At 40.4% G+C, this 23,536-nt stretch overlaps 1 protein-coding gene across 1 annotated transcript in view; it reads left to right on the top strand.

The window, feature by feature from the left end:
* The window catches only part of LOC147015483 (fibrillin-2-like), a 269,758-nt gene that overhangs the window by 110,540 nt on the left and 135,682 nt on the right, over nucleotides 1-23,536 (top strand). The window contains exons 19-29 of the mRNA XM_085850274.1: nucleotides 6,248-6,373; nucleotides 12,115-12,234; nucleotides 13,360-13,497; nucleotides 13,647-13,697; nucleotides 13,941-14,066; nucleotides 16,217-16,570; nucleotides 16,670-16,798; nucleotides 19,666-19,791; nucleotides 19,877-20,002; nucleotides 21,560-21,682; nucleotides 21,986-22,111. Of these exons, the coding sequence (XP_085706400.1) occupies nucleotides 6,248-6,373; nucleotides 12,115-12,234; nucleotides 13,360-13,497; nucleotides 13,647-13,697; nucleotides 13,941-14,066; nucleotides 16,217-16,570; nucleotides 16,670-16,798; nucleotides 19,666-19,791; nucleotides 19,877-20,002; nucleotides 21,560-21,682; nucleotides 21,986-22,111 (1,545 nt within the window). The remainder of the gene's footprint in view (nucleotides 1-6,247; nucleotides 6,374-12,114; nucleotides 12,235-13,359; nucleotides 13,498-13,646; nucleotides 13,698-13,940; nucleotides 14,067-16,216; nucleotides 16,571-16,669; nucleotides 16,799-19,665; nucleotides 19,792-19,876; nucleotides 20,003-21,559; nucleotides 21,683-21,985; nucleotides 22,112-23,536) is intronic.

Raw genomic sequence — 23,536 nt, 5'->3', positions numbered from 1 at the left:
ACTAAAAAGATTGATTTATTCCAAATGGAATCTAAATTTGGACAAACTTTTGGGATCAGCTTGCAACCAAGGGTACTTCTTAAAATGCATGAATGATCCATGCATAGGGATCAAAAGGGGGGCTGAAAGCTTGCTGTTCATGTCAAATCTCAGGACAATAACACACCAGAGAAGTAAATGGACGTTTTACATTCATTCTAAGCAACAATACTCTCTGAAGCTTCCAAAATGTAAAATTCCTTCTTGTTATCACATTCGTGATACATATACTTATCAGCAGAAATTACTTATTGGATTCTACCACAAGGCATTCTTAGTCAAAATTAAATCATGTCAGTCCCAAAAAGGGAAAAGCAGTTTTTACATCAAATCACATGGCTATCAGTTTTCGACCATCCACCGACAGTGCAAAAATACAATTGTTTGGGTATTTCAAAGGGGTATATGCTGGAGTGCAACAAGTGTTGGCAGCACCTGGGATCGAGTTTGCACCTTTCTATTGTAGTTCCACTGTTGAAGCACATCCCAGAGATCGGAAAAGCCTTCTCTATTGTTGTTCCACTGTTGAAGCACATCCCAGGGATCTGAGAAGCCTCCTGTGTTGTAGTTCAACTGTTGAAGCACATCCCAGGGATCTGAAAAGCACATCCCAGGGATCTGCGGAAATATGGTGGGGAGAAATCGCAGAGAGAGCATGGGGGGGGAGGCTGGAGAGAAGACAGTAGAAGACAGAAAGACCACTGACGTGCCTGTGGTGAGAGAGTGTGAGGCCCAAAGACTCAGCCTCATCACGGAAGATGCCAATAATCCGAAATGCCCTGGTTTCCACAGCGTGAAGCCGAGAAAGGTGGAAGGCAGGAGCACTAGCCCAGAGGGAAGAGCAGTACTCCATCAGGCTGCGGACGAAAGGTTTGTATGTGGGCTGAGGAAGAACTTTGCACGATGGAGGATTCCCAATCGGCAACTGGCTTTGGAGGCCACGTTTGAAATGTGGCTTTCCCAGGAAAGGTCATGGCAGATAGTGAGACCCAGAATCTTGAAAGAAGGGACTTCTTCCAGAGGATTGTTAAGAAAGTGGTTGGGGGGGGGGTTGTAAATGGTTATTTCGGAGAGACATAGTGAGAGTGTGAGATTTGTCCGGATCGAAAGACATGTTCCACATGTTGGAACGTGTTTGTGATTTTACCCAGATCGGCAGTGAGCGAAGAAGCTGCTGCTTGCCGGTCTGACGGATGGCAGACAGTAAGGCAGAGGGTGGAGTCATCAGCAAAGAGATAAAGAGGATTTTCCAAAGAGTCGGAGAGATGACCATTGATGAAAACCAGAAAAAAGAACAGGGCCCAGAACACTTCCTTGAGGAACTCCAGCCTGGACAGGAAGAGGGGATAAAAGAACTCCATTTCGGGCCAAACGGTGACTGCGACAGGAGAAGAAGTCTGCAAGCCATCAGTGGAGATGGCCTTGGATACCATAGGAAGAGAGTTTGGTGAGCAGGGCAGGGTGCCAGGTCGTGTCAAAAGCACACAACATCTCTAGGGATATGGCTCTGATTTCATGTCTGGCATTGAGGACCTCCATCCATTGTTGTGAGAACCGAAGCAGCATATCCAGGGTAGAGTGACCTCTTCTGAAACCATATTGATGATCGGAAATCAAGCCATTGGAGAAGAGGAAGGATTTAATGTCGGAAGCGATGATGGATTCCATAACCTTGCTAATGATTGGGAGAAGGCTGATTGGTCTGTAGTTGCAGGGATCTGTTTTTGCACCTCTGTTATGCAGGGCAGTAATGTTTGCTGATTTCCAAGCAGATGGCAGATGATCTTGTGCAAATGAGAGGGTGATTAGAACAGAAAGAGGGTGAGCGGGAGCAGAGGAGCAGGTTTTTACGACACGTGGGCTGATGCCGTCTGGACCGGTTGCAGAATCGGAGTCAAGGTTTGACAGCAAGCTCTCCACCTTGTCAGGAGAAAAGGACACAGAGTCCAGGGACAGTTGGGTGTGACTGGTTAAGGTGGGTCGAGAAAGCGATGGGTTTTGGACACAAGATTTCGATGCAAACACCGAGTTTAGGCATTCAGCCTTTTCACGTGCGGTATCAGCAGTGTGGCCATTTGAGGTAAGGGAGGGGATGGAGGGGGAACATACACCAGAAACAGATTTGATTAGACACCACCAGGATTTTGAGGAGGGAGAGAGGTTTGAGAGTTCAGACTTGAGATGAGAAAGATGTTGTTTTCTGGCTCTCCTGAGGGTAGATACACACTTGTTCCGAGCTTTATGGAAGGAACCGAGATTACCCTCAATTGGGTTTGATTTCCATGAGGCAAAGGCAAGTTATTTCAGGACAACTGCCTTGCCACAAGCTTCAGTGAATCAAGGACGGCAGGAAGGGTAGGACAACTGAAGATGAGAGGGCATAAATCTGTGCATGAGGAAGAGCAAATTTCTTTGAAAGAATTCCCAGGATGAGTTGATGTTGGAGAAAGTAGCGATAGGAGACCAGTCTATAAGTTTGATGGCTGCTTGGAGACCCTGCCAGTCGGCTTGAGTGAAATGCCAGACTCGATGCCGGTGAGGTGGTCCTCTGGTAATAGCCAGAGAGATGTCCACTTTGACAAGGACATGGTCAGAAGAAACGATTGGAGCGGATGAAGAGCAGCAGATATTATCAGGGAAATTTGTCAAAATCAGATCCAGAAGAGAGGGAGTACCATTGGTTGAGATCCTGGTCAGGAAATTGACCGATTGAGTCAGTCCCAATGAGTTGCAGAAAGCTTTTGCTGAAGTGCCATGACAGGTGAGAGAGAGGTACCCACACCCAGCCAACTGGCATGATGACAATTGAAGTCACCACATATGAGGAAGAGAGAGTTTGGATGAGAAGTTAGAAGTTGGTCCATGTTTTCAGATAGTGAGTGTAGATGGAGTCATCACTGTTTGGTGGACGGTACAGTGCACATATAAACATGATGTGGGAGTGGAGGGAAGCCGTAGCCAGAGGTATTCCTTGGGGGTGTGGGGGAGTGAGGGCAGTGCATGGAGAGTGAGGAATAGAGTCTTTGATGAAGAGAGCAACTCCTCCACCAGGATGAGGCTCAGGTCTGTCATACCGGAGGAGGGAGTAACCAGGGAGAGATACTTGGGTGTCAGACACGTCTTGGGGAAGGAAAGTTTCTGTTAGGCAGATTATGTCTGGTTTGTTAGTGGCAACCTGTATGGAAAGATCTGAAAGGTTTGAGTGAAGCCCCCAGATATTTGAGGTCCACACTGTTAATGAAGAGGGAGGGGAGGAGGCTTTAGGTGCAGGGGGTGGGAGGGGAGGGGGAGGGTAGGACAAGGGACGAGGGGAGGGGGAGGTAAGGAGGGTTGTTGAAATAGTGTGGGGGATTGCAGAATAGCTAGGGGAAGGGGTCGGATGAGGAGGAGAAAAGGCTCTGTGGTGCCTGGGGAGAGGGGGTAAAACAAGAAAGGAGGCAGAAGGAAGTTGAGGATTTGAGGAGGTGGAGTGATGAGATGGAGGTGAGAGGTGGTGGAAGGAGGCAGCTTTGTGGATGAGAGGGATGGCAACTTTGAGAAGGGTGAGTGAGGGGGGTGAATGGTGGGAGAAGGGTGAGTGAGGAGAGTTGAGGGAGAAAGGTGAGTTAAAGTTTTTGAGAGAGGTGAGAGGGAGGTTTGGAGGGAGAAGAGTGTGATGGTTGCTTTGAGAGGGAGGGGTTAGAGGGGTGAGTTGGCACTGAAATTGGAAAAAAGAATGGTTGATGGAAAGGGAACATTCACAGCAAACTGGGTTTTTTAAGTTTTAGGTCAGAGATACAATTATACACATTTCTTCATGGATGCAATAAAGGCGAATTCAGAGAATGGAGAGAATAAACGCTGTAACAGTTGGATTTTTTAGGTAAGCTATGAAGGAAGCTATGATACAGTAAAGAGTACCACACATTTGAAAGAGGAAGATGAAGCATTATAAGAGATCGTTTTTATTATTAATATTATTATTATTGTTATTGTTTGAGAGAGTTTTCATCAGATAAGGTAATGGAAGTGTTGTAGAAAAAATGGTGAGGTCAATGGTGAAATTGGATCGTTAAACGCAGGGGGTGTAAACAGATCACGTGGTTACGGGAGAAGCACTTTGCTGTGGGAGGTGTATAGTAGGGTGCTTCATAATAGGGGGTAAAAAATAAAAGTATGAATATTCATGCTCCCTGGGTGTGCCTTTGTTCCATTTGACAGTAGAAACATACATACCAAATATGAAGCAGATTGGAGGATGTTTAAGGGTTCCTCAAGTTGGCACAATATTGTTGATATTTGCCAAACTGTAACTGACAACTTGCCGTCGAATATGCACAACGCAGTACACTTCACAATGAATATGGTTGTTTGATATTTTCCAAAACCACAACAGTCATATAGGATGAAAGAATAGATTTTCCAAGTAGACCTAGATGAGCTTTTTGACATTGCAGTGCAAAATGCCCTCTCCATAATGGACATAATTGTGTCAACTTGAGGAACCCCTACATATCATGTAATTTTGTTCCTTTTTGACCGAAAAGTTATTATGGGGTATTGGAACAAAGGCAGAATCAGGGAGCAGCAAAAATCAAACTTTAATTTTTTTGGAACACCCTCGTGTATAGTCAAAAGTGAAATTATTTATTTTAAATAAGGATTGCGTAACATTCAGAAAAGGGAAGGTTGAAGTAAAATCGTGGAAATGTGTGGTGAATTTGGAACGGTAAACGCAGTGTGAAGCTACTGGGTCGATGAAAAGTACCAGGCAGAGTGGAGAGAGAGAGACACGTGGTTACAGGAGGTGGAGAGATCGAAAGGATACAAGGAAGATTATTATTTTTTGATGTATTTTTGAAAAACAGGTAAGATTTGGGAATGGAAGGTTGTAGGAAGAAATTGTGAAGGTAATGGCGTTAGGGTCAGCTCAGTCGAATAAAGATGGTGTGCCGGCAAGAAGAAGAAGAAGAAGAAGAAGAAGAAGAAGAAGGATCGAGACTCGGGAGTGTGCAAGTAGAAAAGTAGTTTTTTTTTGGATTTAAGACAAGAAACAGAGCGTTTAGTTGGGAGGGATGGGGGACGTTTGGAAAGTGAGGAAGATAGGAATTGAAGGTAATTGGGAGAAAATACAAATAAACACAATCGTACCGAGAGCTGAATGATGGGTAGGCCTCAAGCAACCCGGTAAGACAAGGTCAACGAAAACTCACAAAATAGCACAATTTTTGAAACAAAACCGAACTAGGAACACACAGTAACATGTAGGTGAGAAAATAAACAGTTAAAACGGGACAGATAACGACCGGAAACTTAACTTTGAGATCGTCAGCAGAGAGCCCTGAAAGAGACCTGCCGACGCTCCAAACCCAGAACCGCAAGGAACCCAGAACCGGTTCTTTCAAACATCTTGCTATGTCTTAGCTTTTTCACACCCTGTGTCTTCCTCCCACTCCCCTTGCTTTCATTCTTCTCCCTGGCCATTCTTCATCCAACTGTCCCTCAGTTGTGTTCCTCTACCCTGCTGTTGGTATGTTTCCCCACTTTAAAGCATGTTCTTTCTGGATTTTTTCTGTTCGGTAGGCAGAGTGTTTCTGAGAAAACTGGGGTGCCATACTTTGTCTCATGTTGGAGATATGTCCAGAGAGACGGCTCTGATGAAGATGAAGAACATCTATCCATTACTGGGAGAGCAGAAGCAGCATGTCCTGGGTGAATTGACTGGATCTGGATCCAAACCGATGGTCTGAGATCAGGCCGTTTGAGAAAAGAAAGGACTTGATACCAAATACGATGATAGATTCTATGATTTGTAAAGCTGTCTCATCATGACACTTTAGATAACATGACTGCCAGCATTGATGCAATATTACAGCGAAGGCCCGTACAGCTTCTATTATTTTAACTCCCCTTGCTGCAGTTCTGTGTCTGCTCGCTTTCGTTTCGAGAACAATTGTTAAAATCTGCAGCGGCCAAACCAGAGTCCTGACTTAAACCCATATTAAACCGCTTTGGAACATCTTGGAATGCCATCGGAGAGCAAGAGCGAATATGTAATATCGTTTGTTTTTGACCAGTATTCTCTCAAAACTTGTGCAAACAATTCAGATAATTTCTCAAAGACAGCATAGCTCTGAATAATTTTTATTATTTTTATAAAGTATAGTTCCCATGAATTGTTTTGCATTATTCCTGTGCTTTTACTTTTGGGAATCATGTTGTGTTGCAGACATTGATGAATGTGAAGAACGACCGTTCCTTTGTGACAACGGGGTGTGTCATAACAACCTTGGTAGCTACACTTGTGAATGCAGAACAGGGTTTGTCTTCAAACCTAGTACAGAGCAGTGTGAAGGTAATTGTCTGCATCATTTACTCAATGGATTTCATGCACAAAATGAGTTTTTTTTTTTTTTAAGAAAGGCTTTTATTAGTTATAAGTTGAAATCTCTAACTTGTGCAAAGTTCACAATGCTTTTTTGTAAAATCGAGATAATTTTCTTCTGCAGTGCAGTAAACACTCAAATATCGCAGGGGTGAGGTTCCTGTGAAATGTCACAATAGTTGAAACCACAATCGTGGAAACCAAGGGCCAATGAGAAAAAGGGGGTTCAGTTCCTTGGTTTTTCGTGAAAATGCTGTGTGGAGGAAGGTGGACAGCTGCCAGAAATAAACATGTTACAATTGAAATAAACCATGTGAATATATATATATATATATATATATATATATATATATATATATATATATATATATTACGTTAACATTGGAATAAACATGTTAATACAATAAATACAGTGAAATTAAACAAAAATACAAGAGTTTTACCTTTAAAATTTATTCCAAAACAGCGAGGTGGGTGAGGGTAAACATATTACGTACTGTTCATACTGTAAGCTGTCTTAAATAGAAGACACATGACTTCGCTCGAAGATGATAATTATGCTGCTCTAGGGGGAGGGTGGAGGTTAGAAAGATGTGGATGTATAACTTTAAATGGCTGTTGGATCATCAGGAGCAAGACAAAGTAACCTGCTGCATTGCTACAGAGGAGAATTTTAAAACGATCCTTATTCACCTTGATTCGGAGCAGATCTTCCCTGCTTGGAGAGGAAGGTACGAGATGGCATCCTCTTCCAAAATAATCCTATCTCTTCGGCATTAAAAACCTGCTCCAGCATAAATCCTTTCACCTCAATTAGTTCCATGAGCCATGGTTGAACTGGAGACTTCGATTCCGGGTGCCTCGTGAAAACGTTAGTAAATCCGCAATGGTTTCTCCTGTATTTTTCTCCTGTAAAAATGCCACTCAAAGGCATTTTTTTTTCTGTTTGATCCTCGTTCCAAGCATTAAGCACTTTTTCCTTCCTTTCAATATGAGGATCATGGGAATGGCACGAGACATTTGCGCTTTGTGGAGTGGGAACCCTTGCACAGATATTTGACTCACGTTTACACACAGTTGATTCAATGATGCTGTAATGGCGGCCCACAGATGCCGCACTTTCACTTCTTGCCGACATATCTAACAACTAAATTTTTTTTCGCACAATGTCATCGCCTTTCTCTGCCTTTTGGAACAATTAATTTTGTCCATCGTTTTATATTTGGGCACCATGATTAACTGTTGTGTGTCGACTAGACCTTTTAGATCTGGTATTACAGGATCACCATTCGTCTTTTCCTGTTCGATGACGATTCATTATTAGGGCTTCAAGCATGGCTGAAGGCATACTGAATTCGTTAGTATTATTATTATTATTAAAGGCGTTTTATGTTCTACTGACTGATTTTGTGGCGGATCTGGAGGGAAAACTGTTGGATGAAATTGAACGAAACTTAACAGGATAATTACTCACCACCTGAAGTTTATACTATGAAACATTTGATGACGTAGGTCACGTGGTATGGTGGCCATATTGGATTTTATCCAAAACCTAAAAAATCTTCTCCAGAAGGGATAATCTGACAGCCTCAATCTTTTGCACACATTTGCTAAGTTCCATGGGAATGTAAAGTTGTTAATTTGGTTCAAATCGTTATTTAATTTATATGATTTAAAATGATGCCGATTCGCCTCATTAAATATGCAAATGAAGTTGAAAAAATTTAATGACACCTTTAGATCGGACATAAACAGGGGACTCCCAATATGTTTATACGATGTCTGTGTTTGACCCCAGTGAGGCCGCAGAGCCCCCCAAAGTTGAAAATGACCCATTTTTGAAATGTCATAAAATGAAAACAACGCTTGGAGGAAATTCAATGAAACTTATACATTTAATAACTCTCCACCTGAAGTTTATACTTTGAAAATTTTGATGACGTAGGTCACGTGGTATGGTGGCCATATTGGATTTTCTCCAAAACCTAAAAACATCTTCTCCAGAAGGGATAACCCAACAGCCTCAAGCTTTTGCACACATGTCCGATATTCCATGGGAATGTTAAGTTGTTAATTTGGTCAAAATCGTTATTTAATTAATTTGATTTTAAATGATGCCGATTCGCCTCATTAAATATGCAAAATATGCAAATGAGAGTTGAAAAAATTTAATGACAGATTTAGATAGGACATAAACAGGGGACTCCAAATATGTTTATACCATGTCTGGACTTGACCCCAGTGAGGCCCCAGAGCCCCCCAAAGTTTAAAATCACCCATTTTTGAAATGTCGTTAAATGAAAACAATGCTTTGATGAAATTCAATGAAACTTAACACCTTAATAACTCTCCACTTAATGTTTATACTTTGAAAATTTGGATGACGTAGGTCACGTGGTATGGCGGCCATATTGGATTTTCTCCAAAACCTAAAAACATCTTCTTCTCCAGAAGGGATAACACGACAGCCTAAAACTTTTGCACACATTTGCGAGGTTCCATTGGAATGTTAAGTTGTTAATTTCGTCGAAATCTTTGCATAATTTATATGATTAAAATGATGCCGATTCGCCTCATTAAATATGCCAAATATGCAAATGAGAGTTTAAAAAAATTAATGACAGATTCTGATAGGCCTTGAAGAAGGGACTCCAAATATGTTTACACTATGTCTGTATTTTACCCCAGTGAGGCCCCAGAGCCCCCCAAAGTTTAAAATCACCCATTTTTGAAATGTCGTAAAATGAAAACTAAAGAAGATAGACATATAGTGACCACAAATTCTGGAAGATATTTTAACGTTCTACAAGTTCGCTATTTACATTAATATGCAAATGTGGAGTTATTGGACTTTTTGGGGGACTTGAAAATTTGTCCAGCCTCGATTTGTCAAATGTGAAGTTTCTTTCTTTATCATGTATTGCTATGGGCTTTTCAATCCTTCATTGATATAACATGAGGGACCTGGACCCCATTGCAGACTTGAACTAACTTTCTAACTCCGAAAACCCATATCATGTGACAGGGTGATAGTGTTGAAATTTGTTAAAATGGAGGCATGCCTTGAAGCCTGCGATTAATGGTTTACCAGTTTTAATTACATTTAGTTTCGTTCTCGTATGTTGGTCTTGTTACTACAATTAACAGTGCTCGAGAAACAACAAAAGGCTCATAATAGGAGGTAATCATACACGCGGACGCAAACAATGACTCATCTTCGCTCAAATACCGCGATTGGCCGAAATGAAATACCACGCTAACTAAATTAAAACACAATAGGTTGCCTGTGATTGGTCAAAAAAACCATGATATTTGAGGGTTTACTATATTTTGCTGCCTACAAGGGATTGCTACATAACACAGGTTTTAATTTAATTCCACTATTGAAATGACCGAACAGATTCATTAAATGAATCAACCTCTTTATGGTTTAATTGGATCCATTTGGAACTATCCATTCAATCATTTGCATTTTTGAATGCATGTAAGTAAAAGAAACAAGTATGTCAGCAAGGATGTTTATTTGGGAAAAGTGTTCATATATTCACATAACTGTTAGTTGTGTTCTTCAAAAGCAGATGTGATGTGACGGTGCGATCATAAATAAACTCTCCAACTTTTACATTTTTTTTTTTTTTTGGTCACATGATTCCACAGATTGTCATAAGAACATTCATAGTATTGAATAAGAAACGTTGATTTTGGGTGAGCTATAGTGCTTCTATTTTTCAAAAGCATAAAGTTTTGTTTCTTTTTTCGGCTATTTTTGCACAGCACCAAAAATTACGGGTGAAATCCCTGCCATCCTTGTCTCTTCATTGACTTGAGGTGCCCAGCTGCCTTGTAACAGGAAAATATTGATGTGAACATCAAGGGAAAGGGGTGGAGGTTGGAAGGTTGGAAAAGCTGGTTTTGTTTTGATATAATCTTGTTTCGAACCCCAAAAAAGGTTTGGTTTTATTTTTCCTAACACGTGTATACTATCAAGCACCCACTGTGTGATGATATCATGCGAGTGATTTAAACGATGACATCATGCAATTGCATTGGTGAAGGAAAGAACTCCAAGGTCATGCCAAAAATGGATGAGAGACGGTCAAAAAGTTTAACATACAGGAAACTCATTTAGTCCAAGACATGACAACGGTTTTTAAATCTTTTGGTGCATAATGAAATATGGAATTAAAAAAAAAAAAATGGCATATCTTGGACTCTTGTATCTCGTTTGTAGAACCTTTTGAACAAGTCACATGGTAGGTATGATAGGTCAGAAATTCAACAACTTTTTAATGAAAGCATCAGGGAAAATCGAGGGAAAGTTTTGTCGGGAAGTTTAAGGAAGTACATGTGTGCTGGTTTTTATTTTTATTTTTTTTTTTTGCTGCAATTTTTCTGTTGCTCATAAAGAAGATCTGAAAATTATAAAAGACAAAAACAGCAAAGTTTAATGAAAATATAAAATATTGTTCAATTATGTGTATAATGAAGAAATTGCAGAAACAAAGCTAGCTCTTTCTCCATCATTCAACTACAAGCAATTACACAAATTGTATAAACAGTTTGAATCCTCTGTTGTTCAAGATCTCTTCACCTGGCTTTAATTAAGAACTAGCGGTGCCTCCCCGTCACTTCACTGATGGGTTTAATCAAATGACAGCATGTTGCACTTCACAAACATATTGCATATCTATCTGTGTGTCTCAATGAGGATAAAAAATGGAATGAAACACATGAAAAAAGGTATTTTATAACACATAGTTGTTGCTTGTGTGCTTCTTCTGTGTACTATTATCTGTTTACCCTGCACACACGAAGTGAAAGGCAGGGTAAAGCAATTGGTTAAATTTGTCTGTCTATCTATAAATGTCATTTTATGATCACGGAACTATTTAATTTCAATTGAATGTCATATTTTGAACTCAAACCGGAACACAAACCTGTAGTTTAGCAGGACTTTGGCTCTGAATTTGGCAAATTGTACGGAATCTCGTGCCAATCGTGCACATGCAGAGAGGAGTGAGGTTGTTTTTTTTTTACTCTGTCTGCCTGTCTGGTGACTGTCTCCCCTCTCTCCTCTCCCCTCTCTCCTCTCCCCTCTCCCCTCTCTTCTCTCTTCTCTCTTCTCTCTTCTCTCTTCTCTCTTCTCTCTTCTCTCTTCTCTCTTCTCTCTCTTCATTCTCTCTCTCTTCGCTCTCTCTTCATTCTCTCTTTCTCTCTCTTCCTCTCTCTCTCTCTCTCTCTCTCTCTCTCTCTCTCTCTCTCTCTCTCTCTCTCTCTCTCTCTCTCTCTCTCTCTCTCTCTCTCTCTCTCTCTCTCTCTCTCTCTCTCTCTCTCTCTCTCTCTCTCTCTCTCTCTTCATTCTCTCTCTCTCTCTCTCTCTCTCTCTCTCTCTCTCTCTCTCTCTCTCTCTCTCTCTCTCTCTCTCTCTCTCTCGTGACCTGTAATATTTAATTTGACCTTTAATTGAGATCAAATGTAACAGTTTGTTGACATCTAATGTGGATGGAAGGCATATCCATTCAGGCATTCATGTCAAATTATATTTTCTAGTTTTCACTCCACTTTTGCGTGTTCTGCATATTGACGTTTTTTGTTGTTGTTGTTGTTGAATGTAAATTACTTATATGTCATAAAATAAAATCATGACATTGTTTTAAGTCGCACAAATTGCTTCTCTTGAAATAAATTAACATAATGTCTTTATTGTTCAGATATTGATGAGTGCATTGAAAACCCCTGCATGAACGGTGAATGTGAGAACCTTCTGGGATCCTTCCATTGTGTTTGCCCACCTTACAGCAAGCTCGACGCCACCAAACTTTTATGCATTGGTAAGATTGTTATATACCCCATTCGTAATTCTGCTTTTTCACAAGGGCAATCTTGGCTCTTATTTTTCTATCTTCTCCAAACAACTCTTTGCTTCACCTCCATTTTTCAATTAAATGATCTTTCTTTTATGCCATCAACATATTATTTCTGTCAGAATTCCAGAATTTTGCCCTTGCACTCCACTGCCCCCTTCAAACTACCTTGAATTCATGTTACTCTTTTCTCATTCTCACCCTTTTTATGTGTGGAGAGAAGAGGAAAGACATCCATCCTTCCTCTTGTCTTCATCCATACCTTCCACTACTTTCTCAAATTTTCCTCACCCTCACCCTCCCCCTCCCCTTATAGTGAATATGTATAAAGATGATCTTTTATGTTGCCTGTTAATGAGCCAACTTCTTCTTAACTGAAATAATAATGAGCCAGCTTCTTAACTGTGCTCATTATTATTTTTCATTCATTGGTCCTTTTTGTATTTTTGTGTCTTATTTGTGTGAACCTCTCCTGCACTGAGAAATATGATTGTATAAACTCTAAAACATTTGCTTTAAATTGAATTTGTTGTTTTTTTAAAATATTTATTATACTCATTTTGTGGCTTTACCCATTCGACTGTGCTGTCGGGATAGCCTAGAGGTACGTGCATTCACCTCTGAGCTATCTTGCATGGGTTTGATTCTTCATGGGCCCAGCTATAAACTGTCATCCTGGTGATTTGCATGCAGGGCGTTGCATCAGTTTATGTGCTGTCCCTCAGATGGACATTAAACTGGCTGTTCAGTCTGCCTGCATTAGTTCATCGATATTAAGGATCCTATGCTGTTATTTGCAAAGAGTAGGTGAGTTATCATCAGATAACAGATAAGGTTAAATTACGGATTCCTACTGCAACTTGCATGGGACACTGCATCAGAAGCACTGCTGCACCCCTGCAGTAACTGATGGAATCCTGCAGACACATGCTTCATAAGAACGAAAGAACAAATTAATTTTACATTTGATTCCATCACAGCATGCAACCAACCACAATATGATAATGCAGCTTCTATTCTGGCTTTGTGTCTGCCCGAAGCAAGGTCATAGAAATATCCAGATCCACACTTACCCTCTGCCTTTCTGTACAGAATCTACGAAAGGGACCTGCTGGCTCAATATTGTGGCAAGTAGCTGTGAGGTGAACATAAACGGAGCTACCCTTCGCTCTGAGTGTTGTGCGACCCTTGGCATAGCATGGGGAAGCCCATGCGAGCCTTGCCCTCTTGGTGTGTTTCCACTTGTTCTTCATATACAGAACACCTCTCGACATATTGATTGATCATATGCCTTCCTTTCTCTGTCTTGCTTCATTTTTGTGACAAATCTAAACATTGTCCATTGTGTGCTCACTCATGGTTGTCTTGTGTGATTATAGAGGGCGTTTGCCCACGAGGACTCTCCAGAGCAAGAGGATCTCAGTGTCATGGTATGAAAACAAGCAAATAGTTGAACTTTTTAGCGTTTTCTGCACTCATTTGAAAATTTCATTGCCTGAAACTTGATGCATGGTGCATTGTTTGTTACTATTGTGGTTTTCTGCTTTTTATTGCATTTATTTTATTTAATTATATCTTCTAAATCATGTTAAGTTGCCTTTATGCTACCATACAGCAAAATGCTTTCGATAAAAGAAATTTTTTTATTTATTTATCTCACTGTACCCCTACAGATGTGGATGAGTGTGCGGTGTTTCCTGGAATCTGTGTGAATTCTCGTTGCGTTAATACAGCGGGCTCCTTCAAATGTGAATGTCCTCCCGGTCACACACTGGACCTCACTGGAAGGAATTGCATTGGTAAACATCTTTAGGTTGTTTAATTTTGCATCATTATCACACCTTATGTCTTGCTGAAAGTCTCCGATACCGAAATAATTAATGACTAGTTGTGGCCTTGGCTGATATTGAAACTCAAAACGTGCTGATAAAACATCACAAAAGAATGGATATATAACTAAGCTTTCGATGTTGAATGCTTATAAAAATGTCAGCAAAATATTTGTTCTTAATTATACAAAATTCCAAGCTGCATGCCTAGCATTGCCTCAAATGGCTTAAAAGCTGTAATAATAATATGAAAAGATATTCCTTAGCTTAGAAAGCATGATGATTCTACACTTTCAAACAATAGGACTTTTATTAACATAACATCATATGTTGCGTCAAACATCATGCATTATGAGAGTGCAAGAAAGAAATCTTTGACGGTTCCTTGCCGAGCTGTTAGAAGTCACTCAAGCTTGACATTATGGGATTAAAGTGAGTGACTCCATGAATTGACCACAGAGGTTGTGGTTGGAATAATTCTTCAGGAAGAAAAAAATTGAAATTATTCCACGGATACATGGTATACTTCAAAGAAAAATGGTTTACTTTGCTTGTGTTGAATGGAGGAGCACTGAGTGCCTTTGTTGAGAAAAGTTAAACAGTTTCGTCTGCAGGAAGATAATACGTTCTGTGTTTATTGCCCCAATATTTTCACTTACATTTCATTCTGTTTAGGTGTTATTTAGTGACGTGTTAATTTTCTTTGGGATGTTCAGTTCTGAAATGGGAAAATTTTCATTTCACTTTAAGGGCAAGAACTAACCTCTAACAATAGTGGACTTGTATGATAACTGTTCTTATTGTTTTAGAGTATTCAGACCATTTGATAAAAGATGGCATTCTAGAAATGTTGTTACATGTTGGGAGAACTGGCTGGTCCGCGTCTTGATAGACCTCATTGACGGCAAGGAGTTTCACCCCAACAAAACCGGAGCAGCCCATTTGATTAATTTTAATCGAGCAAACGCACACAGTCATGCGGCCTTCTCGTTCATGCGCCAAATAATGGTTGCTTCCGAAACTGGTTTTCCCACCAAGACGCTAGAGCAGGAAAGAAGGCTTACCACCTTTCCCAAACAATTTATTACAATAATTTCAATAATAATATTCAACACTCCCCCATGAGGTACAAAATTGTCAGAATCTTGATGCAGGGTGGACATAAAAAATATGAACACCAAATATACTGACATAGATCTTGCAACAACCAGGGAGATAAAGGGGAGTGAGGAAAAGCAAAGCAAGCAGGCAAAATCTCAGGGAGAGAATAAATAAATAAGTTTTGAAAACCCTGTATCGGAGGGAAAGTGGCACCGCGTCATGCGCTTCTAGACCCGGAAGAACTTGTGTTGAAAGGTCGAGCCTAAAGAGTGCTTGGGATCGAGCGTTGCTCTACAGGGCTGATTTTGGTCTGGCCAAGACTTCACCCAGCCACCGGACGTGACTGAGGCTCAGCTCTGCAGTCCCCTCACCCAACTCATTCTGCACTCTTCGTCCATTCTCCCACTGGATATTTGAGCTTGTTTGTTCCCCTGGTTCTCTGGCCTCATTCTTAACTCGGTGCCCAACTGATATTGTCTTCGCTCAAAGCTCCTGGCTCTTAAAAGGGTGGGCCGATGCACAGCTCGTCCAGCTGAACATCCTTACACAGCTTGTATCACTGTGCTTCCTCTAGGGCTGATGTTTAAACTTGCCCCCAGTGTTCCACGGATTTGCCATAAGAATTTTTAAAAATTATAATAAACAGGTTTTGGGGGGAGGGGGAGAGGGGAAACAGCATCAGTGGTACATGTGGCATCCTAATATGTATTTGTTTTCATTTGTCTACCCACTTACATTACTTACATTACAAAGTACTACAAAGACATGGCAGTGCCATATTTGCATAACTTATACAAGGGGAATTTCCACTCCTCTCAGGTTTTGTTTCTTATGATAACATATCAGGTGAATCATTCAAGTGTTTTTTTTTATGTGACATAAGTAACACTGTATATTGCTTCGACACAATTTCGGTCTCAGCATCGTTTTCCAAGTGTTCATGTCCTTGGGTGAGTAAATCTGTAATGAGGGACAACGTAGGCTGACACATGGGATCTACACCCACCCATCACCCCTAGATCTGCGCTTTGAGACATGTTACCTGAATTTTGATGAGGAAGATTGTGTGGATCCTGTCCCCAAGCGGCTCCGCAGTGATGTCTGCTGCTGTTCGCTGGGCCACGCATGGGGTGCTGACTGCGACCTTTGCCCTGAACAAGGCACCAAAGAGTTTGAGCTTCTGTGTCCACGCGGCCCAGGCTTTTCAAACCGTAGGGACTTTTCAATGGGCCGACACATCTTCAAAGACATCAATGAATGCAGAGTGTTTCCAAATATGTGTACCAATGGAAAGTGTAGAAATACTATTGCCAGCTTCAAGTGTCAATGTGACAATGGCTACGTGCTTGATGCTGAGGGGAGGAATTGTACAGGTACGGCCAACATCACATCCATGTCACGCAACTTGCTGAACACCCAGCTTCCTCTTTTAAAGTAAAAGCTCATTTGCCTTTCATTTCTTCCTGTGTCAGACATTGATGAGTGCAAGATATCACATGAGATCTGTGGGATGGGAACATGTGTGAATACACCTGGCAGTTTTGAGTGTAACTGCTTAGAGGGCTTTGAAAGTGGCTTCATGATGATGAGAAACTGCATGGGTGAGTCAATATAAACTGAATTTATTTCATCAAGTCGGTGAATTCCGATTATATTGTTCTCATCAATACATTTAATATTGGCTTAAATGACACTGCTGTGATGGAGACCAGACTTGCTTGTGTTTTCCTTTATTTGTCATAAAAAGGCAATCATTAACTTTATTCATTTCATTCCCTGCTCAAATGTATGAAACAATTCAGATTGGAGTAATAATATGCTTGAACAACATTTGTGGAAAGAAAATTATTGCTCATCTTTGAAAGGCGTAGGCCATTGTTGGTCTTGTCTCGTAGCAAAATTCCTAATGCCTGATCTACAAGGGGCAACACTTTCAGTGAATGCACCCCAGAAATAATACATCCAGCAGCCAGGTGTTCCAAATGCAGAATGAATAACTTGCTTACGTGAAGAATTACTTTTGATTGTTCCTTTCAAAACAAAACATTATTCCATTGTTCTCAGAGTAGTTGGAACCATTGCTGGATGGGCTCCTTCACATTCCTGTGCCTCTCATTTCTCGTGGAACTTTGAATGCCATAATTTCTCTCATGATAATAGTCTTTGATTGGTATTAGCCCTGAACTACAACCTGATGTTTTGCCCAGAATTGCTGCAACACAACTGTTTGAAAAAACAAAATAAACCATTTTCAAATGAAGCCGTCCAAACATCGACAATATAACTTCTGCATCTCAAAACATGATGATGCCGGACCAATTCAGAGTGCATCATTTAAATTTCCTGTATGTTTTAAACTGTCCTGTGACTTTACAGCCACACTTCGTACATCTTACTCGGCTTACTTTTGTCGTCTTTCCACTTGCAAAATGTGCAATTCAGGGCCGGTTCTTGTCAGCATTTGTGCTTGCTAAATCATTCCAGACTCATGCAGGCAATGTCGAAAATCCGCCCCGAGAGGTCGGCTGACAGCGTGGGGGAAAGCCTTTGCTCGGTTACCTGCACAGCATGTCAATGTTAAAGCCTAATCACCTTCACATAGGACTCAAGCTCACAAATCAAGTAATTTTGTGATGATAGCAACATTGGATTTGACTGCCGAGCATACCATCTCAAATGCAGCTGCAACTCCTGTAACTCTTCACTATCACACGTTAATTAGTTTGCAACTTTTTTGTGCTCCTTTATAAGTATTACTGGGCATGCCTACCCTTCGCTTGGGTGACGGGTTTAATCAAAAGACAGCATGTTTGTACTTCACAAGCATATTGCATGTCTCTCTGTGAATTTCATTGTGGATTGAGGATGTAAAATGAAGTGAAACACACAAAAAAAATTGATCTTTCATAGCACACAGTTATTGTTACCTTTGCCACTGAGCGTGAGTGGAGGTTATGTTTTCACGGCTGCCTGTTTGTCTGTTGGTCTTTCTGTGAATAGGATATCTCAAAAAGTTGTGGAGGAGTCGGGCAAAATTTGATGGACAGGTTGCGTGTGTGACAAGGACAAAATGATTAGATTTTGGTGAAGATCCAAATCCTGATACTAAAATTTTAAAGTGATTTTTCACCATTGAGAGATAGGGCCAAAAACTACATATAGCATGATATTTCAAAATGTTAAGGACGGATTTGGACGAAACTTGGTGGACAGGTTGGGTGTGTGACAATAAAGAATGGATTCAATTTTGTTTCAGGTCCTGATCCAGATCCAGCCTATAAGTGGGATACAAAACATAAACTATTTAGCCTGGCGGAGGTATATGCTCTTCCGCGTGCCGTTCTAATTCTTGCTGCTGCCATGGTGGTTATGGTTGTTGTTCTTTGTGTGCTTCTTCCATGTACTTTTATATATTTCTCTATTGATGCGAGAAATATTACCATGCATAATTTTGCGTGCTCCATCCATGTCCTTCTAAAGGATGCCCGCAGTCGTAAAATAAGACTGTTGGAAGCGCTGCATTAAGCTCCTATTTATGCTTCTTCTTCCATTCTGAAAAGACAGGCTTTTAAAACAGGGTTTTTTATGATTAAAGGGATACAAATTTTTGTTCCAACGAAATCAACTTATTTGCTTTTCAAAGGTACCATTTTTATTACTTTATGACAGCAGAAAACCTTTAGAATGAAGCGTGATTGATACACACTCAGACAGACCCTTCTAGTTTTAGTAATTCATGAGTTTGTGACTCCTAAAATAAACCTTGAGACTGGGCACACAACCTTGAAAAAGTATTATATCACAGACACCAATCATCACCAATGAAATGAAGACTTTCATCAGTTATTTTTTTTTTCAAAAAGCACAAGACTTTAACCAAGGGTTATAAAGAGGTGCTACTTGTTGCAGTATGTTTGCAAAGAACGAGTGATTACCTCCATTAAGCCATGCCCAGGTAAACCTCCAGAGAACAACCATTAATCTCACCATGCCATATTTTAATTAACATTATGTCATATGCTTCAAATATCTACCCTGCTAGTTGGAATGCAGTTCTTAAATTTCCTTCATCCTGGTTCAAGCTCAGAATAGTTGTGAAGTTGCTGGAGGAGACGAGGCATGAAGGCCAAAAAATAATCTGGTTCTAGATTCTGCTCATCGGTTTATATATATATATATATATATATATATATATATATATATATATATATATATATATATATATATATATATATATATATATATATATATATATATATATATATATATATATATATATATATATATATATATATATATATATATATATTGCTTCGTGGCTTTTGCTTATACTGCAAGCAATGATTGAAGATTATGTTGGAATGCAGGTGCTTGTGCTGAAATCCACAAATTGAGATATTGTTTTGTTCAAGGTTTATTGGTATACATATTTATCGACCTGTGAAGTGCGAATGTCACCTTCATGCAGATATTAATGAATGTGAGCGTGACCCTCTGCTTTGCCGCGGTGGTACCTGCATCAACACTGAGGGAAGCTTCAAGTGCAATTGCCCTTCTGGGCATGACCTCAGCGAAGATGGCAAGGCTTGTGTTGGTGAGTATCGGTGATGTCATTATCTAAATCACCCTTTGTAGTTTTTTTTAAAGACGATTTATGAAGATGTTCTTACCATTGACAGATGTGGACGAGTGCTCCTTCAGTGACTATCTTTGCCGAAATGGCCGCTGCATTAATATGGTGGGATCGTACCAGTGTTCTTGCAACATCGGCTACCAAGTGACACCTGACCATCAAAGCTGCATTGGTACATCCATTAGGATTGTTAATTTGCTGTGTTCAACCATAATGCTGTTTCTTATGCTTTAGAATTCAAAATAAGGGAAACCGAGTGATCATATTGAGTTGTTGTACCAATAGACATTCATGGTTTGCAAGGTTTAATGTTCAAGGTTGTCTTGGCCAGATTCCAACTCGGAAAATAGAATGCCAAAAATCTTTTCGGCCAAAATTATATAAAAGTCACATTCAGACAATGCAAAGGGATAATATGATGCAATATAGTGTTCCCATTTACTGTTGTTCTCAACACCACCCGATCATACAATGCCACAATTTGTCAGCAGGTTTTTGCTTCACATGCAGAAGAGGTTGTTTTTTTTCCTCCTTTCTCTTGCATGCCTGTGTTGCTCTCTTACTACAATTACCTGCTAGAATTGAAATAATACATTTGTTAGTTAAAGTACTAATTATTGCCATAAACTTTCTTCTTCTTCTTCTTCTTCTTCTTCTTCTTCTTCTTCTTCTTCTTCTTCTTCTTCTTCTTCTTCTTCTTCTTCTTCTTCTTCTTCTTCTTCTTCTTCTTCTTCTTCTTCTTCTTCTTCTTCTTCTTCTTCTTCTTCTTCTTCTTCTTCTTCTTCTTCTTCTTCTTCTTCTTCTTCTTCTTCTTCTTCTTCTTCTTCTTCTTCTTCTTCTTCTTCTTCTTCTTCTTCTTCTTCTTCTTCTTCTTCTTCTTCTTTCAATATGCATCACAAGGCTGCTTGGTGGCATCATTGGCTGACTGTGCGGAAATGCCGCTGATGCAATGCCCTCTATAGGTTCGGGCAGGAATTTGGAATTTGTCCATGGTGCCGGGATAGTTCGCCTAATCTTCACGAAGGAAACCATGGGATCCTTAACGTCCACCAACTCATGCCAGCACACACACTTAACATACATCCGAGCGACAGCACACACATTGATGAATCACCCTGCCCATGAACAACAGGATGACAGTTTACAGCTGGGTGTGGATTCAAACACAGGCTAGTTAGCTGAGAGGAGAGGGTGCATTCCTCCAGGCCATTCTGTCGGCCCACCATAAAACTTTGATTGTGTGTTTCTAATAATGTTGAACCTTTATTTACAATTTACACAATCTATCCTTCAGTTTTTCTTTTTACCTAACATTAATTTTGTTTCTTCTTCTGAAAGGTTCTACCTTCCCACAGCTCTTCAGCGAACATTCATGACTCGTGTTTTTCTTGTTAAATAAGTTTTTTTTTTTTAATTAACCTCCATGACCTAAAGTTAAACATTCTAAACTTGACTGCTTTGTATCTTTTTGCAAAGCTTTGCCTCTTGTCTTGACCAGAATGCTTTGTCCATTATCACAATGTATATATGAGTAGAACATTGGTGCATGGGGTTGGGGGTGGGGGTGTCGAGGAGTCTTGATTTGTGTTCTTTTGTGGAAAATTGAACTTCACTAGATGCTGCATTTATTCCACGGAGAGATAACGATTAAGAAGACATCAAAATGTAATACCCTCAAAACTTGGTATTAATAAGTATGAGAATTTCTATCACCTGGATTTGCCTGCAGATGTTGAAGAGTGCACCATCATGAATGGAGGTTGTGATACTCATTGCACCAACTCGGATGGAAGCTACAAGTGTAGCTGTGAATATGGCTATGCACTACTTCCTGATCAGCGCACCTGCTCTGGTAATGGATCATCTTATTAAATGTTTTACTGGACAATATATTTCTTACAACCTTATATATCGATAAATAAACATACAACATTTGTAAAGTAGTCATTTCATGAAGTGTTCTTATCTCATTTTATATTGTAGAGTATTCAAAGAATAACTCAGATATCAATAAGATTAAATTCAGATGATGGGGTGTCTGAAATATGAGGAAAAGGTCGATTTCTTTCTGTTGCAAGGTGGCAGAGAAAGGTGTGGGGTGTTGAGGTAGAAAAACCAGGAAGAGATGACTTTTCTTTCCTTCCTATGCCTGCAGATATTGATGAGTGTGAAGACAGTCCACATCTTTGTGATGGAGGGCAGTGCAGCAACATGCCAGGGGAGTACCGCTGCATCTGTTATGATGGATTTGAGTCCTCTGCAGACTTCAAGAGTTGCACCGGTAAGATCACACACCATTACATAGTTTTTCACCTTGACAAAACTGAAGTAAACAATATGTAGTCGAGAAGTGTGGGATGAGGGCTGGAATGATTTTACTCCTTTCGCAATGCTAGCCCTAACTCTCATCCCTTGATATTGTGAAGTTCATGAAGTTTCCAACTCTGCAGTCATCATACACAGAGCCTCCTCTTCCTTCTTATGCAGTTCAATGCTGCAGATAACATAATTGGTTGAGGTCACGGCTGTGCCACTGACACAATGCCCCTATTACCAGTACACAAGTACTCACTTCGCCAATCTCGGAAGGATGACAGGCTGAGTCAACCCCACCTGGTGTGAATTCAATAGCCAACAGGGCTCTAACTCAGGACCCTAAGGTCCCGAGCCAGCCACCAAACTGTTGAGCCGCAACCAGGCTTGTGCACAGAACCCAAGGATTATCATTAGCGATGATTCCAGTTTCCTTCTCTACCCATGCACCACTTCATCATGCAAACTTTTCTTGTTGATTGTGTTGTTCTGTCATTTATTCCACCTCCTCAGGGCCTTGCCTTGAAGTTAAATATTGACTCATGGGATTGGGAACCATTGTTTGAAACCTCTGTGTTTCTCTGAAATGAAATATTGTCTCTATGGGCCCTGTCACACCTTGACGTTTTAGCCAGCGTATGGCAACGTATCAAAATGTATGTAAAACGCTGGGGTACGCTGAACTATTGATGTTTTTTTCAGTTCTGGGCGTATTCATAACGAGTTGGAGGTATGCATAACGTATTAGTAACGTACGCAGAACGTTTCGATAACTTATAGATAACTTATACCAACGAATGCTTAGCGTGTTGTCGGTGTTCACAACCTATGCCCAACGATAGTCTAACTTATGCATAGCGCGGCAGCGTATCGCCAACGATCACGTGGCGTAGCCTATTAATAGGCTGCCGCTCAACGATTTAAATCATAACCGCACTAGAAATCGAAGTGACAACATCACCGTCATGCTGAAGAAAACAAACAAACAAACAAAAAAAAAACGTGGAGTCTGGAACACTGACGGGTTCCTCCTGTGAACCCCATTTTTATATACCAATTCCCCTAAACGCTGTCAACACGCCATTATACGGTAGCTGTAAGTTAGAAACACGTTCATTAAGTTCTGTGGTCGTCCAGAAGACGTCAAATATGTCTACATATGTCAATATGCGTTGGAGATACGTTACACATAGGTTCAAAGTACGTTACTCATAGGTTAGAAATAAGTTTCGGGTACGCTAGACATTACCTCGACGTGTTTTGACTTATGAGTAACTTACAAGTAACGTGTGTCGACGTGTGTCAACGATCGTATAACGTGCCTACAACTTATGGCCAGCGTATGCGGAACGTGTGAGTCATACGCCGAGCATGTCGGAAAATTTTGAGCATG

The sequence above is a fragment of the Eptatretus burgeri genome, chromosome 12 (genome assembly GCF_056783735.1).
Source record: "Eptatretus burgeri isolate ZD-2024b chromosome 12, Ebu_testis_v1, whole genome shotgun sequence".
NCBI lineage: Eukaryota > Metazoa > Chordata > Myxini > Myxiniformes > Myxinidae > Eptatretus > Eptatretus burgeri.
The sequence above is the reverse complement of the archived record's forward strand: the minus strand, read 5'-3'. Positions and strand labels throughout refer to the sequence as shown.